The sequence below is a fragment of the Mus caroli genome, chromosome X (genome assembly GCF_900094665.2).
Source record: "Mus caroli chromosome X, CAROLI_EIJ_v1.1, whole genome shotgun sequence".
In the NCBI taxonomy this organism is placed as follows: Eukaryota; Metazoa; Chordata; class Mammalia; order Rodentia; family Muridae; genus Mus; species Mus caroli.
This window is the reverse complement of record NC_034589.1, coordinates 130,819,367-130,845,155: the sequence shown is the minus strand read 5'-3', so window position 1 is coordinate 130,845,155 and position 25,789 is coordinate 130,819,367. Positions and strand designations below refer to the sequence as shown.

The window sequence follows — 25,789 nt, the reverse complement described above, 5'->3', positions numbered from 1 at the left end:
TCAGCCCATTGTGGGCATAGCCACACATTGGTAGGTGGTCTTGGGTTGTTCCAGAAAGCAGGCTGAGCAAGCCAGGGAACAGTGTTGCTTTATTATTATCCTGCTTCAGTTCCTTGAGTTCCTGCTCTGACTTCCTTGGGTGATGAACTGTAAGCTGTAGATGAGATAAACCCTTTCCTCCTCAAGTTGCTTTGGGTCACGGTATTTATCATGGCAGTTGGAATCAATATGAGGCTCTGCAGTGTTAAACTTTATGAACATAGTCTCCAGTAAACATTTACTAAATATAAAAACGAGTACTCTATAACGTTCATAGTGGAACTGATGACTTTAATAGATAGCAAGTAACTAATTTGGAAGTAGTGGCTTTGATTACAGTTTTTTTTTTTCAGCTGACGTTTATTTCTCTAGTTTTGCATCATTCTTAGCTAAGAAAACAAACCATTTAAAGTAGTTTCTGGATGATGTAACATTTTATTACAAAGTCATGGGAAATATTTCTTTTGTTTAGGAGGAGTGACTATAAACTAAAGGTGGAAAATTGTTAGGCTTGTCAGCTGATTTAAAAAAAAAAACTACCAAACTTTTGGTCCTTTTACCTCATACTCCTAAGTGCTAGGATTGGCTTCAGCCTCTCAGTTAAAGAAAAGAAATGAGAAGGGGCTGGAGAGATAGTTCAGCAGTTAAGAGCACTGGGCAGCTCTTTCAGAGGATCTGGGTTCAATTCCTAACTCGCAACTGTCTGTAACTCTAGTTCCAGGGGCTCTGACCCCCTTACACAGATATCCATGCAGGCAAAATACTGGTGCACATAAAAATAAACAAATATTAAAAAAAGAGAAAAATAGCAGTTCAAAGTTGGACTGTATGTATGCAGATTCCCTACAGTGTGCCCACCTTTTGGACCGTGCAACAAGATGTGATCATTGGCAGAGTTTATATTTGAGAACTACACAATTGGGAGTTGCAAGAAAAAAATTGTAAAATCAGTTCGTAATGTGTATGATTTTATATTGGACCCCATCCCTAACTCTCCTCCTCCACATTCAGCCCAGAGGCTGCAGGTTGTAACTGTTTGGAGTTTAATTCTCAGCCAGGTTTGAGAGTACTCCTTCCTTCTGGCTTCACTGACACTGCCCCAGTGCTGATGGAAGACCCGGACGTTACCTGAACTGGGCTCCTGGCTCTCAACCTCAGTTCTACTTTCAGGCATGTTTGACTTGGAAATTGTAAGATAATGGCATCATTTATTCCTCTTTTAAAATATCTTCAGTCTGGAGAGAGTCTGGAACACTTGTTGCTCTTTCATGAGACTCCTGTTTAGTTCCCAGAGTCCACAGGAAGCTCACAGTCCTCTGGAACTCCACTTCCAGGGGCTCCAGTGCCCTCTTCTGGCCTTCATAGGTACCAGGTATGCAAATGGTGTACAGCTATACATGTGGGCAAACCATTCACAAACATAAGCAAAATGTAAATCTAAAACAATAAAGAAATAACCTTAACTGCAAGTCACTCTTGCCAAGTGACAGAGATAGCAGAGCTCAAGCGGATGCGAGGTAAGAAAGAACATTTCACAACATCCTATCACGCTGCTGACCTTGGCCTTGCTTTTGAAGAAGGGTAGACAGCAGATTGCTCCAGATACATGAAAAGGCAAACTACTTTCTTTTACTGACGTTGACACTGGTTACAGAGGTTGCAAAGAGGATTGGATTGCTGCCTACTTGAAAGATGACATTTGACATTAAGTGATCATAGACATAAATGCAGAGGGGTGTCTTCAAGGCACTTTTCATCTACGATCCAGCAGAAGTTAAATGTGTTTGGGTTTATGGGCAGGATTCATCAGCACTAAATACCAACATAAAATCTGGCAGGGGTGTTTTCTTAGCTAACCACTGTATGTGAATACATAGATCGTCTTCCTTAAAAAGTATTTCATTGAGATGGAAGAAGGCTTCGCATCTACATGATATCTTGTAGTACTCGGACACTTCATTTATAGTCAGTTCTTATGTGTTTTTTACTTTGTTTTTCCGTGCCTGAGAGCATGCTATGTAAATGCTATACCACTGAGCTTTGTACCCTCAGCCCTAAGCTTTGATTTTGGCATTCTGGATATATGTCTTACAGTAAAGCATCTTAAATACCTGGGCAAAAACAAACAAACAAAAAAACAACAAACAAACAAAAACTCCCTTGGCTATGTTCCACCAGGAATCTAAACTATTCCAGATTTTATACTTCCTAAAATAATATAACCATGTGGGGGTGTTGTTTGTAATAGTTGGCTGGCCAATATATGAGATTGGTCAGGACCTTTAGTTTGTGCTTTTTTTAAAAAAATTTTTAAATTTAATTTAATTTATTTTTATTTATTTATTTTTTATTTTTTTGGTTTTTCAAGACAGGGTTTCTCTGTGTAGCCCTGGCTGTCCTGGAACTCACTTTGTAGACCAGGCTGTCCTCGAACTCAGAAATCCACCTGCCTCTGCCTCCCAAAGTGCTGGGGTTAAAGGCGTGCACCACCATGCCCAGCCACTTTTTTTTTTTTTTTAAGATTTATTTTATGTGAGTACACTGTAGCTACAGACAAACCAGAAGAGGGTATCAGGTCCCATTACAGATGGTTGTGAGCAACCATGTGGTTGCTAGAACTTGAACTCAGGACCTTGAAAGATCAGTCAGTGCTCAAACCACTGAGCCATCTCTCCGGCCCCTTATTTGTGCTTTTGGACATGGCATTTTTCATTCCTCTGTGCTCTTTTAGAACCTCAAATTCATTCTTTGTTGTGTACGTGTTTTCATGGCCTGACGTTTAAATGAACTTTTAAAATAAAAATTGATTTTAAGTAAGCAAGCCAGATAATCCTCTCCCCACCCCCTTTTAGCAGTAGCACATATAACTGGATACTCAGTAGCTATTATTAATAAGTTTTAAAAGTCTGTAATCATCTAGTTGGATGAGAAGATTTGCCTCGTCTGTGACCTTCTCCTGGTGTACCTCTTTATCTGTATTAGGCTGCTGTCTCCTGAAAATGTTGTTCATTGAACACCAAGTTCCAGTAGGGCAGAGCACAGTTTATGGACCGTTTCTTGAACAGATGCTTGCACATGCATTTGTAACTGCTAAGGATTTGGGAGAGTAGCTGGTTTTGAATGTGAAAGAAAACAGTTGTCAAGACTGTATTTTAACTTTTAATTCATTTCCTAATCAACTCTCCATGTTATGGTGATTACAAACCAACCAGGGGATCCTTCAGGATTTGTTCCCTGCTTCAGGAAACTTGGTCCAGCAGAGTCATACCATTTGTATATTTAAGGGAGACCCAATGGCATAACCGCCTCTACAGTTCTGTGTTATAATGTTAGAAGGTGTGGTGATATACTGATCAAGAGTTTAGTTTACCCATTCTTATGAATCCTTAGGAATGGTTTAAGTAAATGAGTTCTTTTTTTAAACGACTTTATGTATGTATGTATGTATGTATGTATGTAATGTATGTATGTATATGAATACACTGTCGCTGTCTTCAGACACACCAGAAGAGGGCATTGGATTCCATTACAGATGTGGTTGCTAGGAATTGAACTCAGGACCTCTGGAAGAGCAGTCAGTGCTCTAACCCACCGAGCTACCTCTCCAGCCCATCAAATGACTTCTTTCTTATAAATTTAAACAATTGGTACATACTCTTTTTTTTTTTTTTCTGGCCCCGCTTTTTTTTTTTTTTCTGGCCCCGCTTGCTCCAGCCCCGCTTGCCACATTTATTTCCTATATGTGAGTACACTGTCACTGCCTTCAGACACAGCAGAAGACAGCTTTGGATGCCCATTATAGATGGTTGTGAGCCACCATGTGGTTGCTGGGAATTGAAATCAGGACCTCTGGAAGAGCAGCCGGTGCTCTTAACTGCTGAGCCACCTCTCAGCCCAATAATCTGTATTTTTAATTGTGACATTAATGCTGATCTTACTGCTTTTAAATGAACACTTTTTATTCGGAACAATATTAAGCTCATAGTAAATATATTAGAGATGGTGCTACAGTCCATGTATAATTTGTACTGTTTCCCTAATTTCAACATTGTTTATAGCATAACAGTGGCAAAGCAATTAAGCTAGAATTCACTTTGTATTACCTAGGTATTGATTTCTGTCACTGCATTCAAAGTACTCTATATATTTATTTTAGAATATATAGAGAAAATTACAAAAATAAAGTATGGGTAATCCTTCTAAGAGACAACTGATTTTTAGCATTTTTTAATAGACACCTTTGTTTTTCTATGGAGAATATAAGCCCATTTCCCACAAACTCTGGATTTCCCTAAAAGATAGGTTTCCAAACATATTTTAAATACATTTTTGAAATTTTCCTTTTTACACTTAAATATAACATGTCTTTTCTTTGATAAATTTTTACTTATATCTGTTTTTTTATGTTACTCCTTCACCTTAAATACTTTGTTGTATCTCTGTTCCGTTAATTCTTTATTACATTAAGTAAAAGGCCAACTGTGTATGTTTTCAATGCTTTTTTTCACCTTTAAAAAAAATAGAACTATTACCTTTCAGCCATAGTACTGGATTAATAATATATGCGTATGTCAAATTGAACTATTTAAGTTTGTGGAATTTAAAAAATTTGTATGTAGCGAACTTTTTTGACTGTCATACTTTTATGTGGTTCACCCTGAATTTTGCAAATGCTTTCCAGGTTTTTCTGATCCCTCTTTCTCCACTGAGAAGCTCCACATTTAGAATAGTGTACTGACATATATGTTTAGGCCAAAGTGTTAACTAAACTTACCTTCCACAAGTCTCTGATAACATAACCTACTTAAGGCCTATGACTACAGAACCTTGAATGTGTTGCCTGTCAATATAGGAACTGACTGGAGTTTTCAACTTAAGCTCTGTAAAACAGCCTGATCTGTCTCCAGGTTCATTTCTGTGTTGTGCAGTTAGTACAGTGCTGCCACCCAGTGGCAATGTATAGACACGCCGCTATTATTGCATCATTATTTTTCACCATTTCAAATACTTTTTCTTGTATGTTCTTCTTGGTTCATGGTTTCACCTTCTGTTTTTTTTTTTTCTCCACTCATGCCACTAATATTTGCGGGTTTCAGCTGATATTTAGGGAGCTGAACATGAGCTGTATAACGTGGTTCTGATAGTCTATTTAAATAAAGACTTTGGAATATGGGACACGATATTAATAATAAGCGTAAACATACCAAGTGGATTCTTGTTTGCTCTGCTTTATGAAGTTATGGTTCTTTGCACAAAAGGGCACGTATTTTGTAGTTGGTAAGAATATGATACTTCTTCTTTTGATGTTTAATGGAAAACTTCTTGTTGTATAAGAAGAAACACTCCTGTAATATGTGAAGAGCTCATACTTCAGCGTAGCATGAAAGCTGTAGCTTAGAAATTCTTCCCAATTTCCTCTTGCTGTTATTTGCCATTGTCTGACTGGTTATTTCATTCAATATTCATTCAAGGAATACTTAACTAAGCATCTACTTGGAGTCTGCCCTGTACCCGTATGGTGCTCCCCAGTGTTACAGTGGTGATCAAGAGAAGCATGGCCTTCATCTTAAATAATGAGAGAACTAAAGCAGGAGACGACAAGCAGAAGTTTAAGTGCGGAGCTCGAGAGTGCTTTGAGGGCCAGTGTCAAATGCATGTGACACAGATGGACAGTCAGAGAGGGCTTTCTACCAGAACTGCTTAAATGAAGACGTAAAGGAAGCCAGAAAAGGGAAGAATAGAATGTTCCTGGCAGAAGAGAAATGATGTGCTAGGAAAGGAGGTGAAAGACCAGAAGTCACTGCTTTTGAGAAACTATTAAGTTCATCATGGCAAAAGCTGTGGGCACTAGCCATGTTCTCCCTATTTTATACTTGTGGTAACTGGATCTAAGAGGTCACTAACCTTCAGTAAGTGGCCCAGCCAGCAGTTGAACATAAGCTGTCTAGTTGTGGCATATTGACCCCTGTTTGCTCTGCAGGCTGCCTTTCATCTGGGCTGCCTTAAGCTCGGGTGCAGCATGGTGCCTGTGAGCCGGTAAGAGCTCTTTGCTCTCATTTCTTAGCATGTTGAGGCTGCACTGGAGACCCAGATTATTAACTATTCCAGCAGCTGGCATTTATAGGGTCTGCATTAGTTTACAAACATTCAGATTTGCTTTAAGTCTTTTGTCATTGGCTGGTAGTCAAGCAAGCATTATTTGATATGCATTGGTAGGGTTTCCAGAAAAGTATAGATGGGAAATTAATAACTGCTTATGTTATGTTATGTTATTTATTATTATTTTTTGCCAAAAAAAGCCTCCAGAACACAAGATGTTCATTATTTGCAAAGGTAGAAATTTTGTTTGATTTCTGAAGTTAACTTGGCAACATTTTTTTTTTTTTTGATTTTCAATGTTAAATTGGAACTCAGTTTCAATATTTGAACTATTGTCTTTTAAACTTGCATGAATGTAAAAATAAAAATTAAGTGGAGATATTTCTTCCACTGCATATGTTTTATTTCATCTTAAAATATAAACTTTTGGGCTGGAGAGGTGGCTCAGTGGTTAAGAGCACTGACTGTTCTTCTAGAGGTCCTAGCGACCATGTGGTGACTCTCAACCATCTGTCATGGGATCCAATGCATTCTTCTGGTGTGTGTCTGAAGACAGCTGCAGTGTACTCATATAAATAAAAAAATAAATCCTTAAAAAACTTTTAAGATGAAGAATTTAATTTGGAATCAACAAGGCATTATTGTAGATTTTAGGTGGATTGTAAATGCTCAGTTGTACATAAGCTAAAATTGTAGCTTTTGTAAGACTATAACGTATGTGCACACATGTGAAGGAGAAGTAGGGGATGACAAACAGACAGAAGAGACAGTGAGGTTAATGCTGTGTAGCTAGTGCTCTCGTTACTCACATATGACGCATGACTGTGGATTCAAAGAGGAGTTTGAACTTGCAAGTGTTTTCAGTAGAGTAAAGGCTAGCTCTGGGTACTGTGGCCATACATCTGTATTTTCTGTATGTGGGATAACTAGAGACAACTTCAGAATATTTTTTTTCTAAAAGAGGAGGAGTCTGATTCTACTATAGGATGACAAGTCTGCAGCTTAGCTACAGTCCTTGGGAAGCTTGATTTGGTTTTTGGAATCTAGCTTCTCAAGTGTTACTTCTGTGCAGTTATAGCTAAGTTTCCTTTAACGTGGAATGCAACGTTGTTTTGAGTAAATCTCTTGTTGTGTGTTGCAATAAACTCCTGTGCATAGCACTTGCCTTTCTTGCCCAGTTGTCAGGATTGTGAACTTCCTGCAGCACGGCCCTCTTGAGGTTACTGCAGGACACTTTCATAGACCCGTTGACCTTACAGGAAGTGAGATTACTTAATGATACTTTATGGCTGCCTGAAACATTCTGAAATGAAAACTTTGAGGGAGAGAAATGATTCAGCCTTTCTCTGTGTCCTACTTTGTGAAATCATCCAGGACATATTTATAAGGTATCACATTTCCTTGCAGTGTCTCAAAGCAAGACTGTGTTTGGTAAAGTGATAGTCTCTAAAGTTTCATGTTTGTTTCTAGAGGCCACATATTCAACAAGAGGTACTAAAAAAGGGTTCCCTATTGCAATCCCTTCAAAGACCCTCTGATTACCAGTGTAGAAAGCAATACTCTGTAGTCTACACACAGACATTAAAAGGGTTATTAAGTATTATGTAGTTGTCTTCTATTATTTGTATTCTTGTTTGTTTTAAAAGGAAAGATAGATGGAGCGGTGGACTCCACAGACATTATTAACACTTTCATTTGTGTGTGGGAAGCTTCATAGTTGCTGGCTTTTTAATGCCATCTATTTATTTAGTGGTAGTTGAAATATTTCTGGGGTGACTCGTGGGACCACAACTGTAATATTTTTTTTTCTAGTATTTGCTCATTTGTTTGTGCAGAGGGATGAAAATAAGGCCCTTGGCCTTAGGTAAGCACTCTTCCCCTGACCAGCAGCCACACCTGCCTTTGTTAGTTTCATTTGAAAAGAGGGAATGGAAAGGATGCTTAATCTTAGCAAACAGCATTAGAGTTATAATAAGAAAAAGGTTGTTGATTTGACTTTAAATCTGGTTGAAAGATGGAAATATCGGGTGGCAGTAGTGCACAATTTTAATCCTGGCACTCAGGAGGAAAAGACAGTCAGATCTCTGAGTTTGAGGCCAGCCTGGTCTACAGAGTGAGTTCCAGGACAGCCAGGGCTACACAGAGAAACCCCATCTTGAACCCCTCCTCACCCACCCTAAAAAAAAATAGAAAAAAAGAGGAAGTATTCAATCTACTTGTATTAGTATATTTGAAATCAGATTTTGGCTTCTTTTTAAGTATCACTTATTCTCCTGAGTTGGTTCAAATTTTACCTTTGGGGATATATTGATTGTCACTTATCAACACAGAGAAATATATCAGCATAAATTAGAACTAACTGAAAGTCTTTCTTATTATTAGTGAAACATGGATTATATTCTCTGTGGGAGCTTTAAAAAGATCTAAGACAAATTTAAGGATAACATTTTATTTATTTTTTTGTTATTTTTTTTAAGGATAAAAATTTAAAAGCCACCTATAATTCTGCAATCTGGACATTTCCGTTTTGAAGTGTTGCTTAGATGCTACTGTTGTCCTTGGTTTTTCTCCTATCTATAAACACCATTCTTTTTTTTTTTTTTTTTTTTTGGTTTTTTGAGACAGGGTTTCTCTGTGTAGCCCTGGCTGTCCTGTAACTCACGCTGTAGACCAGACTGGCTTCAAACTCAGAAATACGCCTGCCTCTGCCTCCTGAGTGCTGGGATTAAAGATGTGCGCCACCTCCTCCCATCTCAATACCATGACGGTACATAAGGAATTCTGTCAGTCCGTGGATGGTGGTTTTAGCAGAGGCATTACGTGCAGGAAAGGCAAATCCATAACCAAAATAAGTATCTACTCCAGTAAGAATAAAACACTGTCCTTTCCACGAAGGAAGTGGTCCAATGTAGTCAACCTGCCACCAGGTTTCTGGCTGGTCACCTCGAGGAATGGTGCCATATCTGGGGCTCAGTGTTGGTTTCTGCTGTTGGCAGATCTGGCATTCAGCAGCAGCTGTAAGCAGATCAGCCTTGGTGAGTGGAAGTCCATGTTGCTGAGCCCAAGCATAACCTCCATCTCACCACCATGGGCACTTTGTTCATGTGCCCATTGAGCAGTGACAGGGATGGCTGGGGAGAGAGGCTGACTGTCCACAGAACGGGTCATCTTATCCACTTGATTATTGAACTCCTCCTCGGCTGAAGTCACCTTTTGGACACAAATATCTTCATATCTTTTGCCCATTTGGAGAGATCTATCCACATACTTCTTCCCCAGATGTCTTTCTGACCAATTTTCCAATTGTGATCTTTCCAAGTCCCTGACCATCCAGCCAATCCATTGGCTACAGCCCATGAGTCAGTGAATAATCATACATCTGGCCATTTTCTTCAGTGAAAGTCATTGCTGGTTTATCAGACTCTGCAGAATTAATTTCCTCAGGTGGGGAAGGCATTATTTCAAGGGGTGGGGCTGAGGGTACTACTTCCTCAGGTGGGGCAAACCCTTGAGAATCTGAAGATTCAAAATTCTCAGCTTCAACATGGTCTTCCCACACATNCCCATCCCAAGTTATAGGATCCCATTCTTTGCCAATTAGTGCCCTTACTTTAACTGTCGACATACTATGAGGCCAAGACTTGAATTTTCGCTGTAGTTCAGCCAACCTTACAATGAGGGTTTCAGTTTGATTTTCTGCAACTTGAGCTCTATGACTGCAGGAGAGAAGATTCTCTTCAAGGACACACTTAGCAACTTTTAGACTGTTTACTTGTTGGAGGCTTTTGATTTTATCACACAACTCCTTCCTTTCATTCATCATTTTTCCCCCAGATACTAAGAGCAGCCAGCCAGTAAAATCATTTTCTGATTTTTTTTTCCCATCTTGTAGAAAGCTTTGTGCACTGAATCATCTAATTCATCAAGAAAATCAAGGACATTAGCTTCTTTAAGTTTGAAATATAGTTTCAACCATGGGTCTTCAAAATTCTCTGAGCTCCCAGGACGGAGAGAATCTGGAGAGGTTTCAGTAGTTGAAAGTGCTGGTGGATCAACAAGCCAATTCCTGTATTTTAAGATTCACCCTTGTACTTACTTCTTCTGTTCCTCTAGAATCACTCCCGGTACCAACTTCTGTATTAGTCAGGGTTCTCTAGAGTCACAGAACTTATGGATAGTCTCTATATAGTAAAGGAATTTATTGATGACTTACAGTCTGCAGCCCAATTCCCAACAATGGTTCAGTAGTAGCTGTGAATGGAAGTCCAAGGATCTAGCAGTTACTCAGTCTCACACAGCAAGCAGGCAAAGGAGCAAGAGCAAGACTCCCTTCTTCCAATGTCCTTATATTGTCTCCAGCAGAAGGTGTAGCCCAGATGAAAGGTGTGTTCCACCACACCTTTAATCCCAGATAAAAGGTGTAGCCTAGATTAAAGGTGTTTCCTTTAATCTAGGTTTAAAAGGTTTCTATGTTGGCTCTTTTTGAGTCTATGGTGCTTCTATGCCTGGCTTATGCCCTTAGCATAATGCCCCACTGGTGTGTCTATGAAAAGTTTCCTTTTAAACTGAGTTCACTTCTTTCTAGTCTAGTATTTTTTTAGGTGTTTTGTGGCCTGCAATTGCAGCGCTTAGGAGGCTGGGGCATTAGGATTGCCAGCCTGTGCTACACACAGAAAGGTTATACCTAAAATAACTGCTTATTTGGTTTCTAAATTCCCTAACATTGTTAATAAGGAGTAGAATTTGTCCACAATTTGTCTCAGTTGAAGTCTGGAACTCACCTTGTAGTTTAGATACTTAATAAAGCTATAGCTTGCTGTATTTAATTGCCTGGGGGAGAAGTTATGTAAACTAATAGGTAATAATAGACTTAACTAGCTGGGATGAGTTTCTTTTGAAATTAAAACTAGACTGTCAGTAGAGCTTAAATAAAGATATGGTTCTAGTATATTAGTAAATATGGCTTCAAAGTTGATAAATAGCATACTGAAAATTGATCCATGCAAAGAAATATTTACTGTTGTCATGATATGCAATCCATATATAGTTTCAGCATGAGAAATAAAATTTCTGGGTCAATACTAAAGACCTAAAGATTTTTGTTTAGCTAAAATGAATTCTCATCTTTCTAAAATATAGCAATAAGCTTTTGTCTTAAGTATGTTTTCAAAATGTCTGTTGAAAAGAATGTAAAAATCATCCAACCTAAAAACTAGTTTAAAACAAATGAAGGATGATGTGAACTGTGAGGAAAAAAGCAATGGCTCGTACCAGGAGTTAGTTTCTGTTATCCATCCTATGAAATATTTGATGCTATTGACGGTGGTGTACAGAGGTAATTGGACCTGGTCCTTGCTCTTTAGATCATAACACAGGATAATACCATTCAACTTAAGGACTATTTGGAGAGCTTTAGGAGTTCAAAGAGGAGTAGGCATTTTAGTCTGTGTCAGTGTAAGTATTCCTAGTAAAGGCACCTTTGGGACACAATTCTGGGTAGGGAGTGAATTAAAGTCTCTAACAAGAGCACTTCCAAGGACCAGAATTTTAGTTTTTCAGTTAGTTAATGATTTCTTTGAAACATAATATAAGTAGATACTTTTGCTTGTTAACGTAACAAAATATTACATCTATGTATTATTGTTTTGTTTGTTTGAGACAGGGTCTCACTATGTAGCCCTGGCTGACTTTGAACTTGCCATGTAGAATTGGCTTGTCTTATACCTTACTTAGCTCCTTAAGGTGTATGCCACCATACCTGGCTTTTGTTTTTCTATTTGTAATAAATGTTAATATATTTTATCAATACATATGTGAGTAGATACTTTGAGACAATATGCAGAGTCAACTTTCAACTTTTTCCCTGTTGCTTCTGGCATTCTCTGATTTGTGTGTATGGACAGTGTCCATGGAGTCCAGAAGAGACATTGTTAAGACCCCTACAACTGGAGTTACAGGTGCTTGTAAGCCACCCAATCTGGGTGCTGGGATCCGAACTCAGGGCCTCTGCAAGAGCATTGAGAACTTGTAGCTACCACTAGGCCTTTTATCCAGCTCCCAACTATTTATTTCTTATGTTATAGAAAAATTGGAAGATAGTGAATTTGCATGAAAATATGAAAAGCATACAAATATTAAAACAGTTAGACACAATATTTTGGTATACATGCTGTGAATATGTAAAACTCAAAAATGCGCTTATAATGGGGACTGTAATTGTTTTAGACATCAATATTTTAAACTTTTTACAAAAGATTTATTTATTTTACTTTATATGAGTATTCTGTAGCTCTCTTCAGACACACCAGAAGATTGCATCAGATCCCATGACAGATGGTTGAGAGCCACCATGTGGTTGCTGGGTCTTGAACTCAGGATCTCTGGAAAAGCAGTCAGTCCTCTTAACTGCTGAGCCATCTCTCCAGCCCTCAGTATTTTAAACTTTTAAGCTGTATTTCATGATAGGAGATTAAAAAAAAAATCACGAGCACTTATCAATAGAGAATTATCTATTTCCTTTATAAGATGTATAAAACACCACTATTGCTTAGGAAATTGTTTTTGAATTGGCTTAGCTTGCGTTTGCTTTTACGTTTGAAAGCAATGTACTGACTTCCCTAATATTTTTCCACTCTGTCTCCGAAACATCTTATTTTCAACCTAACATTGATGCGTCAGATACTAAATACAGGAGACCAGCTCATACCCGGACCATGTCCAATAGATGCTATCACATGTTTAGTATTTACTTGACTTTTCAAAGAATGTTTTTAAATTATTGTTCAACAGACTGGTTTCCCTCCAGAGAGGGCCCCAAACCAAACACTGTAATGATTTGTTTTTTGAGTCTGTTCCCTAGTATAAGGTTATCTGAAGTTTAATAGCACTGCTATGTATTAGTAACACTTTGGGATCTTGTTTGGAAAACTTTGCTTGTTAACTCTCTCGTTAGCTTTATGGATATGGTTTTTCTCCCTTGTTTTTGGTGACTTAGAGTTTCTCAGTTCTTTTTCTTGCATAATTGTAAACATTTGACACTGTATTTTTCCATCTTGCCAGGCTATTATTCAGTAGAAACAAACCAAGTACATTCTTTCAGTGTGTGAAAAGCTTGCTAAGCTAAGCTCTTTCAACTTCCTTATTAAAAACACTTGTCTATTCATGAAAAATTGTGAGTAAGGTTTGCTTTTTAATTTTAGCAGAATCATCTCTGTTTCTCATCATCTGTCAGTTGACCTGCTTGTGATAGATAACCTGTTTAGGTTTCCTGTATTAAATTACTTCTTAATTTATTGGACTAGAATGACTGAGCAGAGGGTGCTGTTTTGTAGGGAGACTCTGGGAGAGTTCTAGCTTAGTTCTCTTGTGTAGGAAACTCTGATTGGCTAGATTAGAAAATGTGATTTGGTTTCCTTTTCTCTGCTGAGTAGCCATTCATTCTATTCTTATTTTCCTATTTGGTGCTAGGTGTTGCTTCTCTTCTTGCCCCAGTCTAGTTGGGTAAACCTGGGAGAGCAGGGTTTAAAAATGAGGGAGACGAAGTCTCATGCAATAGCTAACTTTATTCAGAGCATCAGACAATATTTTTACTCTGAGAGGTAAAATTCACAGGAGTAAGGTGTTCAATCACAAGGACAGGCCACACATGGCAAAAAAAAAAATGTAATTTTCCATAGAGGCACTTGAAAAACAACAGCTGAAGTCGGCTCACTTCTATCAGCTACACCTAGGAAGATCACACAGTTTTCAAGAGTAGTTCTACATTTTTAAAGGAACTGGGCTCACAAACCTTGTCTTGTTTGCTTGGCACGATCTCACAAGCATTCAGAATCCCCCTTGCTTGAACTCCTGTTCTACTTTGAATCAGGTACTGATCTTAGTAGTTGATTATTTTGTCCTTGGTAACTGGCTTATCCTGAGCTAAGGGGCATAGAAAATGTGTGCTATCACCTGCCTTTCTTTTGCAAAGATTCATGTCCCATGTCACTGTATTAATAAATGTTGTCTCTCACTGCAGACTCAGATCACAGGAGATACACCTGTTCTTAAAAGTGAAAGAAGAAATCTGTAAGTATGTGTCCTTTAGGACTTAAAATGTATAATTGTATCCATATTTTGAAGCTATTAAGGGAAGAACTACCATTATCTATAATGTTAAAAAGGCAATAATGGGGAAAGTAAAGTGGGAAAATATACTTACTTTATGTAATTTCTAAAGTTTTACCCATATGTCACTCAAGTAGAAGGGGGCCGGATAGAAAGCACACAGTTGCTGATTGATTGTAAGCCTTTATGCACATCTTAGAAATCGAAGCTTATTGTACTTTAGTGGTTATTTGTCAAATGGATGTGAATATTTATCTGATTTGTATGCATTTAAATATCGGCATTGTCTTTCACTAAAGTGCATATTTCTGGACCAGGATGCAGAGTCAGATGCAACAGAGCACTTGAAGTCATACTATTTGAGACTTAGAACTTGAAAATTACCTAGTTCAGTGGTTCCCAAATGTAGATTTTTAGGCCAGTGTTATCCAGTGGACTTGGATACAAAGCAAAAGGAAACAGTAGGCGTGAATTCTCTATTTAATGCTAGCTATCTTCAATGTAAAGGCTATAAGTCTCAATTCGAAGAGGTGAGCATTTGTCATAGTAAGTGGTAGGGCTATTTTTTTAACACCCATCCCTGTCAACAAAAAGAGCTCTGTGTCATTCATTACTCTTATCTTAAAAAAAAAAAAAACTAGACTTTGATGTGTTGAAATCTGAATCCAACTTTCTAACTTTATAGGTGAGAAATGACAGGCTCATTTGTTTCTGACTTGACAGCTCAGCAGCTCTGACGTTGCCTGTCTAGTATTTCTGGTCTTTTGAGAATTGGTTTCATTGTTCATAAGTCAAGAAGATGAAGTAGTTCTTCCATGCTAATGACTGATTTCCAAGTCTGAAGAAATTCAGAAGATTGAATGTTCTTACATGTCTAAATCAATGGCCGCTTGTTAGTTTGCATTAGAAGAATCATGGCCATTAAACATGGCCACAGAGGAGGCCAGAATGAGCTTTCTGTTTCCTAAGGTTCTGTGCTACTGTTTGGTAGATAGCGTATCAGTAAGCTTAGCATTTCATTTGGAAAAGAGATTGCTGCCATTGGTGGCGGGATCGGGGTGGAGGGTGTCAGTATATCAAGCCTCTGTAGTTATCTCTCCAGAGAGGACTACCTTCTTTTTCACGTTGCACCCCTATCTAAGCACACAGGTACACATTTGTAGCCACTGACACACAGCAGTGGATCTAGGCTTGGGCAGAAATACTCTCAAGGTTGTCAGTAAGTTGGCAGTTGTGTTCAGCGTTTTCAGACAGACACTGCCCTGTAGCACTTTTGGAGGCCGTCCATTATTTATCATAACTTTGCTCCAGCTGTCTCAGAATAGGTTTCAAAATAAAAATAATTTCCTTATAGCCTTTGCCTTACTCACCTTGGTGAGACACGGGCCAGCTAAGCAACATGAACATAAGAAGCAAGAACCGAGTGGAATCCATTGCTGACCTTAGTGTGGACGTGCTAACTTTATGAGTAGTTTTCCATGTTTTTTTTTTGTATGTGACTTTGTGTGATTTCTAATTTCAGTCAAGAATTCAGTATTTTTTTTTTAAATGTCCAAATCACTTTGGGGATTATCTCGTGTACCCTGTTCTTTTCTCCTTTACTCTACTTGACTGGCCATGATGTTTTCCTGGTTAATGAGCTTGGATTGTAATATCATGCTTTGCAAGTAGGTGCCACCTTCTAGTATATTTCTCCTCTGTGTTCCTTAATTATGTCTTAAATTACAACTGAAGAGATATAGATATTTAAAAGTCAATTATGTCTCCTCCCTTAAAATGAGTACGAGACATATAGATGTGAGGGTGTAGGCAAGTAACATTGGCTTCTAAATCTCCACGTTTCAACATACAGAGATAGGATCCCAATTATACCAACCTATGACCTAGATGAAACATCTGATGCCTGCTGGGGATCTTTTTAAGGCATCATGGGAGGGAGGGAGCTCACTCTAGAGCATGCACGAGCATCTTCGCCATGGCTGCTGGGGTGCTTTCTTTCCTGGGAAAAGCTGGGAAGAGACTGGCAGGATGGCGACTTCAGGAGTTAACGCCTCTCCAGGTAATGAAGTAAATAGGTTTGGGTGATCTTGTGAGGGATACACTCAAAGAGCAGTTGTTATCGTAGAGTACTTTAAAGTAAAACGGTAACTAGTTAACTGTAGATGTTGGTTAAGGGCACTGTGTGCGCTTGTACACACCCCCATTCTCCAAGGTCTTAATTTGTTGTGTTTTCTTCTGTTTTAATAATAGAATTTTAAATTTGATAAAAATGATTTTGTATTGCTTAACATGATCATTGTTTTCAATTTGAGTTTGGGGAGACTAACCAGGGAGTCTGAAATATATACATAGATAGACATAGATAGACAATTTTTTTCGTGGAATGATTTGGTGCTGCAGATTATATGATAGCAAGGGATCTTGCTAGCTAATCTCAATTCATTTATTGTCTTAAAATATTAACATTTTCTAAGTTTTAATGTTAAGCTGTAAAGCAAATTAGATTGTAATGCATCCCCTTAAAATCTCATGTTATTTGCCGAATATAGGTGGGTATTCATTCTGTAACGTAGTATGTGAACATTCTCATGTTTCAAAGTCAGAATGTAATAGTGTGTGAAATGTTGTTTTATAAAGCACTCCACCCTTTTATAAAAATCTTGGTGATGCAACATCTATGTAGAAATATAATCTTTTAAAGTCTAGCAGGTACTCTTATCTGTTTAATCTGTTTAGTGTTAAGTCTGTTTAACCTGATTTAGTGTTTGATAGATGCAACTGTGGGCAAAGTTTCTTTAGTTGATGTTTAATTTACCCATAAATAATATGTGACTTGAAAATGTCAGGAAAATACTACTTATACAATTGACTGTTGATATATAAACCTTAGTGCAGCGGTTCTCAACCTTCTTAATGCTACAGCTCCTCATGCTGGGATGACCCTCAAACTGTAAAATCGTTTTTGGTGCTACATCATAACCGTAATTTTGCTACTGTTATGAATCAAAATATAAACATCCATGTTTTCTGATGGCCTTAGGCAACCCCTATGAAAAGGGTTTTCAACCCCCAGGTTGATAACCGCTGCTTCAGTGTAAAAGATCCACGATGCTGTTTTTTTACTATGGTGGCAGATGCACTGATCCTTGCTTGGTTTGGTTCATTTTTCTAAACCTTTTTTTTTTTTTTAAAGTGTCAACATTAATCATCATAAGTTAGTATTGTGTGACATGCTTCTGGTGGAGAAATTTCTTCTTTTAAATACAGACTTTTCTCAGTATGGAGTGTTTACTTTGGGCCTTGGAGCTGAATGTATGGCTAATGCTTTTTGCGTTTAACCTGTTTCGGGGTTTTTGAAGTAACTGGAATGAAATAACTAAATTTGACATCAGAACAAAAGTAAATAAAAGTGTATTTGATTCTTTCCTAAACCTTCTGGGATTTGCTAGATATCTAAAGGTTTTTTTTTTTCCTCCTCATACAATGCCTTTGGATGAAGGACAAATCAGGGTTCAAAATTGTTGCTAGTATTTCTTCTTATATAAGGTTTGTCACTCTTACCAGTGTGAGCAGATAACAGAGATACAGCATATAGACTTGCATGTTAATAAACCTAGAGTCCAACCATGGCTCAGCTGTGCTTTGGCAAACTTTGTACTTACAGTCTCTGAGTTTCTTATATCTGTAAAGTAAAGCTAGCACCTTAAAGGGTTTCTTAATAACTATTTATGAAGGGGATTCCCACCTCAAATAGCAAACCGTTGAAAGCACAGTTAACTGTCCACAGCGGGTGTTATCCTGAAGCAGAAGTCCATTCATCACCTGACTTCAAGGAAACACAACTCAGTTTGCACCCTAATAATAAGGGGGTGCAGTATACTTTTTCATATAGGAAAGTGCAGCATGCTTCTAAGAGTCGTTTTAGTTACCAAGGCTTTTAAGAGCACTGTGTGTCCTAGAACTTGGACACAATATTTTTTTTTCTTAAAAGTTAAGTATGTTCAGATTATTTTGTTTGTGCATACTTTCAGTTTATAATTCAGACCACTTCTGCATATGTTCTTCAATACATTTATTAAATAGCAGACACATAGAGGTGGTGTTCTGGTTGGTGAGGTTTCAGCAACAATCCCCCTCACAAAGCTTCTATTCTAATGGAGACACAGACAATAAACATGAAAAAAAGTATGATCCAATAGTATATTAGTGAATGGTGGTAAAGAGAAAAGGAAGTATTTATTGTAACTGGAGTTTTAAAATAGCTGGCTAGAGATGGTCTGGTTGGAAAGTTGTTACTTGTTTAAAGATGGAAAATAGTCAAAGACGTAACATATAGGGAGAATAATTCAGGCAGAAAGATTAAGTGCGAAAGCCCTGAGTCACAATATGGTATGTCCCAGAGACAGTAATGAATATGTGAGAGTACTAGTGTGCCAGAGGAGGGCATAGCAGGGTGGGAAATCAGAAATTCAAGGAGCAGAGCATATACCCAGAGATGCAAGGCTGGGTAAGCTATGGTGGCAGAAGGATCAGTGGCTCTGCTTTGACCACGCTAAAATTTAGATATTTACTTGGCTTCTGCATATAACCATCGAGGAAGCCATGGGTTATGCAAATCTGAAGTTTCTGGTAGACTTTCCAGCTTACTTAGGAGTCATCACTGTATGAGATATTTCAATTTGTGAGATGAAATGAGATCAGCGCAAGTGTGAGTGGAACTAGGGAAGCACTTAGAGGATTGGACACTGTAGGATTGAGGGATCAGGGAAATGAGGACCAAGAAGAAAGACTGAAAATGCCAGAGGATAGGAAGACAGTTTCAATCTGGTGTCTTAGCAGTGACGTGAAGAGAGAAAAACAGCTGTATTAAAAGATGATTACAGAGCTTTAACTGACTGAGCGGTCCTACCGTGGAGATGTCACTGGGGTCACTGATCAGAGCACTTTAGATGTGCGGTAGGGGACAAAGACATGAGTATACTGAGGACCTGAGCAGACAACTTGTGGGAACTGGGTGATAGATTATACAGAGAGCTCTTTTTAAGGATTTCTAATGAGAAGAAGAAATGGGGTAAATCTGAGAGTTAGCTACAAGAGAAGGAATGTTCTTTGTTTGTTTTTATTTTTGTTTTTGATGTGGATTTGTTTTTGAGGCAGGGTTTCTCTGTGTAGCTCTGGCTGTCCTGGAACTCGTTCTCTAGACCAGGCTGGCCTTGAACTTGGAGATCTACCTGCCTCTGCCTCCCAGGTGCTGGAATTAAAGGTGTATACCGCCATCCCCATTTAAAGGAATGATTTTTAAGTTGAATGAATGCCATACTGTTAGAGAAATGCGGATGGGAATGATTCAGTGGGGTAGCATAGTATCAGGAAAGGCTAGAACAGTACCAGCATACAAAGCCGTGATGTCCAGACAAAGAGGGAGGAACATTAATAGTTCATCCAGCCACCGAAGAGAAATGAGCATAAGGCCATAGACATATGAAGGTGAGTCCAGACAGTTATGGGAGTCCTATGGAGGCTGGTTCTGGATTATTCTTGCCAGGAAAGCAGCCAAGAATAAGCATGTAGAGGAGTGATGGGCATCTGAGGAGAAGACAGGAAACTTAGAAGAGAAACATAGTGGGCACACTAGTTATATATGGTTTCTGTGTACCACCATCTAGTGAGACTTTCATCACGATGGTATGTTTTTGCACACACAGGTGCGTGGGAACAGGTGGAGATTAGGGAGAGTCTTGGGTTGACCCAGCATGTGATTTAGCTGGGTCAGTAAAGCAACACAAGAATAGGGCAGAGGCTGATTCTGATTACTCATGGATTTAAGTAAGGAAGACAAAAGGTTGCTCGGTGAAGTAGATAATTCAGTTAGTATTTCCATTTTACAGGCAAAGCTGCTAATACAGAGCTTTTCAAGTCACTCTTGATAGTACACACTGAGCCTTAGACCTGAGATCTCCTGGCTCAATTAAGCATGTTCGTTGCCTGGGATACCAGTTTTATAGACAATAGTTCATTTTAGTACAGTTGCAGAATATTTATCTGTATCTCTGTACCAAGCACTAGAGATTATATAGAAGGCACATCCCATCTACCAAGACTTATATCTAGATATAGAATGAATATATATCTTGCCACCTCTACCTGGCTCCATGGAGTTATTCTAGGTGAAGTTATCCTAGGTTTATGATATCCTAGGAACTCAGAACTCCCTGGAACTTCATTCCTAAAGCATGACCACTTAGTAAGGACACTGCGCTATGCAGCACTAACAGCAGATAAAAGAAGAGTTCAGAGGGATTGGTGATAGTTGCATGTAAACTGGACCTCAGTGCGGTGAAATAAGTAAGAAACTTAAGCCACTGGGTTTCAGTATGTGCCTCTGCCACTAACTCATGGTGTAACCTTGAACAAATAGTCTTTTGTGATCAGACTAAATCAGCAGGCCTTAATTTCCTTTAAGAAAACTCAGTGAAATGTATGAACTCTACTCACAGATTCATTAGTTGATGTACATGATTTTAAGATAGTCCTGAAACCATCTCAAGAACCCAAATGGATGACATCATCCTTTACCTACAAATTTTAGGTCTGCATGATTTATTTGGGACTTTCCAAGTTTAAATTCTGATTTACAGTAAACTGAGAAATTGCCTTCTTCGGACAAGTCTGTCTAGTCACTCACCTCTTCAAGTTGTCAAGGGTCTGTTGCAAAGCTCAGCCTTTAAACACCCAGGATCACTCTTCCATCAGAAACTTCTTAACTGCCTAATACAATAATCTTTCCTTTGTCCACTTTCCTACATTACTAAAGATATCTACCCTTTACTCTGCTACTTGGTTACATCTTCGTTTCTACACATTTGAGCAGCTAACTTTAAAGCATAGAGCAATAGTTCTAAACCAACATTTTTTTTTTTTTGAGGAATAGTCTGTCTATGTAGTCCTGGCTAACCTAGAACTCACTACATAGACCAAGCTGGCTTTAAACTCAGAGATCTACATGCCTCTAGTTCCCAGTTGCTAGGATTATTAGGTATGTGTCACCAGCCTTCTTCCAACATTTCTTTCTTGTCACAAAGGTGCTTTGTTACTCTTTTATAAGCCTTAAGAGACAGTCACAAACAAGCTGTCCCCATTCATAATTTTAAAAAATATGTTCTTAATGTGTGGAAGTTTGAAAGATAATGGCCCCCCTAGGCTCAGAGAGTAACACTATTAGGAGGTGGGGCTTTGTTGGAGTAGGCGTGGTCTGTTTGGAGGAAGTGTGTCACTGGGGGAAGGCTTTTAGGTTTCAGATGCTACAGCCAGGCCCAGTGTGACATTCCCTTATTGCTGCCTGCCAATCTGGATGTAGAACTTTCAGATACCTCTCCAGCGCCATGTCTGCCTGTGTCCTGCAGTACTTTTCCTGCATGATGACAATGGACTACATCTCTGAACTGTCATACAGGCCTAATTAAATTCTTTCCTGTATAAGAGTTTCTGTGGTAATGGTGTTTCTTCACAGCAATGGAAACTCTAGAAACACAATGGACGCATTTTAAAAAGTACAATTTGAAAAGAAAGATTTTGAAAAAAGCCCTTGAGTATGTATATTCCCAGGGACAATAGTTGAAGATAAAGCATGTCTTCAAATGTATATAATGTCCCTAAGAAACAGTACCACCCCATTTTCAAGTGACAATTTGTTGGACTGAGGGCAGCAAATACAAAGAAGTAGAATGTAACCACGGACAGTCTTTGGCTGTAAATTGACTATGTGCTTTTAATCATTTATAATATATCTCTCTGTATAGAGATATCTACAATATTATAATAGGCCCAGGGCTAGGACTTAACACTGTTTCAGATCTGTACTCCTCCCAAGCAACTGGTACATTTGGTACAGTCACTGGGAAATAATTATAATTGTATTGTTTCCATTTAGAGAAGATGGTGATCAATATTATTTTAGAAATTTATCTTAACAAGTAAGGATAGAATATTGCTTGGGTGTTCTTTGCATCCTCATACATTGAGGAGAGCATGAAATTGCGATTATAAGCCCAATTTAGAGAAGACTACAGCGCACTTTTATAACTCAACCCAGAAAAAAAAAAAAAAAAAAAAAGAAATTCGGAACTTCTTGCACGAAACAATGTTGATGTCAATAATGACTAAACTTGAAAATGTTCACATTTCATGCCAGTTACTTCATCTTTCCATATTGAATCAATGATAGAAACTAATAAAAGGTCTGAGTATTTTAATTAATTGTGCTATCAACTTGCTAATGCTCTTTTGTTTTTTGTTTTTTCCTATTCTCTGCCTGGTTCATTATCTTTATCTACAGGTGTACTTTATTGCTGGCTTCCAAAGATTACTAACTTTTATCTGTATCACTAAAATTGAATTCCCTTGGCTATACTGCTACTCTTACTGCTGCTTCCGTTATTGCCTTCTCCAAAACCCTAAGGCTTTAAGAAGCCAAAGAATAAGAGCAACTAAACGCCATATTAGAAGCCTTCCACTATGAACCTTAAGCTAAATGTGCTCACCATTATATTGCTGCCTGTCCACTTGTTAATAACAATATACAGTGCCCTTATATTTATTCCATGGTATTTTCTTACCAATGCCAAGAAGAAAAACGCTATGGCAAAGAGAATAAAAGCTAAGCCCACTTCAGACAAACCTGGAAGTCCATATCGCTCTGTCACACACTTCGACTCACTAGCTGTCATAGACATCCCTGGAGCAGATACTCTGGATAAATTATTTGACCACGCTGTAGCCAAGTTTGGGAAGAAGGACAGCCTTGGAACCCGGGAGATCCTGAGTGAAGAAAATGAAATGCAGCCGAATGGAAAGGTTTTTAAGAAGGTAAAGCATTTGTGTCTTTTTTTGTAAATTTGTTTTAATGACAGAGGTACAGTTTATTGTAGTCAAGTGCATTTTAAGATTGCTTGCACTGCATTTGGGTGCTTGGTAATGGGATCTCAGAGGTCTCATAGCTTCTGAGCATTCACATCATGGGATTTTTGAGGGTTCTATGTTTTGAATAGTATTTTAATTGCTTATTTGAGTACCTATTCTGATAGTGGGAAATATCTCACTCTTAACAGTTAATTCTTGGGAATTATAAATGGATAAACTATCTTGAAGTGAACTGCAGAGTGAATAACTTTGGAAGTGGCCTCACTGCATTGGGACTGAAACCAAAGAACACCATTGCCATTTTCTGTGAGACCAGGGCAGAGTGGATGATTGCCGCACAGACATGCTTTAAGTACAACTTTCCACGTAAGTACCTTGCGCATTTTGCAGGGGAGATGGAGCCTTTTGCTGGCGTGCACAGTGTGTTCTGAGATGCTTCTGTTTAAAAAAGAGCTGTTTTTGAAAAGTAAAGCATCTTCTTAGCATACTTGAGATTATGGATTTGTTCCTTAGCACTTAGCGCGCACACGCACACGCACACACACACGGTGTTCCTTAGGTGATTATGTCCATAAAACATGATTAGTGTCTAGGAAGATGGGTAAAGCAGTGCTGTGCAAGCACAAGGACCTGAGTTCAAATCCCTAAGAATACCCACAAAGCCGCACGTGGTAACATACATCTGTACTCCCAGCTCTCCTAAGGCAAGGTGGGAAATGGAGACAAGAAAATTCTTGGAAGCAACAAAAAAGCAATAAGAGACCCTGTCTGAAAGTTGGAAAGTTAACCCAACATCGTCTTTGGATTTCCATAAACACAAACACACCATGGGCAAATTCTTGCCTACATTCACAAACACACACACTCACACATACATTATATGCACATAATGATAAATAAATTAGAACTATAACTAATAGCTCATATTAAATAAGGATAGCAACATCTAAGAGTTGGTTTAGGAGCTGAGACCTTAGTAAGTATAATTCAGAATTTTATTTTTTGATTAGAAATGTATTATACTCTAAAAAATTTAGAGGTGGAAGGTATGGTTTCTGGACATGATACTACAAAAGGGATTGGTTACAAAATTGTACTTCATTTTTGCACGTTGAACTGTCTTTGTTTGACATAGGAAATAAGCATGTGCCAGCAACATCTAACACTAGAGACACAGGAGAAAAACTGGGTATGCATGTTTCTGGTTGGCAAGTATTTGTTTTTGCCATTGTACAGAAATAATTTTTTAAGGATTTTTTTTCAATTTTAATTTTGGTGTATTGAGTATATGCCTGCATTTATGTAAATGCACTGCTTGTGTGCTTGGTGAGCAGAAGTCTGGAACTGCAATCACTGATGGATGTAAGCAGCCACGAGGATGCTGGGACCCTTGGTCTCTGCCAGAGCAAGCAAGTCTCTTAGCCACCGAGCCTCTACAACCTCAAGAACTAAGTTTTAAAAATTGAGCATAGAAGAACACCTTGTTGTACCCTAAGTATTTGGTTGTTTCAGGAAATAAGTACTGCAGGTTAAGTGGTAGGGATCAACTTTTATTTCAAACAAAGATAGATGCTACAGAAAAATGTTCCCATAGGTCCTCATCAGCCACCATCAAACAATAAGAAAAGTGCCTGTTACTGATGCATGGGCTATTTCTAGTTAGCAGAGGAAAGCTGAATCTCCACATCGGTTGTAAGTTTAGCAGATGTCACTCAATTGCAACTGATTTTACTGTTAGTGTATGCTGCTGTCTGGTGAGTCCTCTGGAACACATCCACCAGCCTTGCTAGGTAAGGTATGGAGGTCACCAATGGCATTAGAAATTGAACCCACTGGGGGAAAGTAAAATCCATCTTGGATGGGGTAAGGACATTTGTGGCTGATCATCTGACCTGAGATCCTGAGGTTTTAGAAAACTGGCTTACCTATTCTTTGGGACAATGACCAATGAAAGTAATGTGCCACAAGCAAGCCATTGCTGGGCTGCACTCTGACACAACTTTTCCCAGTTTGAATCCTGGGAATTTGTATGGCCAAGTTTGAGGTCCCCAGACACTATGAAATCAGCTCAAATCATAAAGTGCTTTTGTGTTTATAAGGCCCGACTTGAATAACATATCCTCAAAAGTTTGAAGTATATAATTTTCATGTTTCATTCTTATTGTGTAGTTGTGACTTTATATGCCACACTTGGCAGAGAAGCTGTAGTTCATGGATTAAATGAATCCGAGGCTTCCTATCTGATTACTAGTGTTGAGCTTCTGGAAAGCAAACTGAAGGTAAATATGAAACTTAATTATTTGAAATGTTTATTTAATTTTCAACCAATTTGTAAAAAATGTATGTGTAGATATGTGTTACAATGTGCTATTTCGATGTATGCTTATGCTGTGTTATGTTCAAATCAGCTTAAAAAGTGTTTCCGTAAACATTTTTATTTTTTTATGATGAAAACATCGAGTATACTGACTTTTAGTTTTTTGAAATAAATATCTGGTACATTATCAATATAGCCACCCTCCTGTGCAGTAATACCATATCTTCTTGTTCTTTTTTTAAAATATTTTTTTATTACGTATTTTCCTCAATTACATTTCCATTGCTATCCCAAAAGTCCCCCATACCC

General features: G+C 38.3%; 1 protein-coding gene across 6 annotated transcripts in view; it reads left to right on the top strand.

Moving 5' to 3' along the window:
- Positions 1-25,789, top strand: part of Acsl4 (acyl-CoA synthetase long chain family member 4) — a 73,655-nt gene that overhangs the window by 13,694 nt on the left and 34,172 nt on the right. The window contains exons 2-5 of one of the 6 annotated variants that reach the window (XM_021152848.1): positions 14,156-14,205; positions 22,580-23,109; positions 23,352-23,529; positions 25,333-25,442. In XM_021152848.1, coding sequence (XP_021008507.1) covers positions 22,759-23,109; positions 23,352-23,529; positions 25,333-25,442 — 639 coding nt within the window. In that variant the 5' untranslated portion in view covers positions 14,156-14,205; positions 22,580-22,758. Of the gene's footprint in view, positions 1-14,155; positions 14,210-22,579; positions 23,110-23,351; positions 23,530-25,332; positions 25,443-25,789 lie in introns of all 6 variants that reach the window. The other 5 variants (XM_021152849.2, XM_029473008.1, XM_021152851.2 and 2 more) reach the window with 5 other exon arrangements.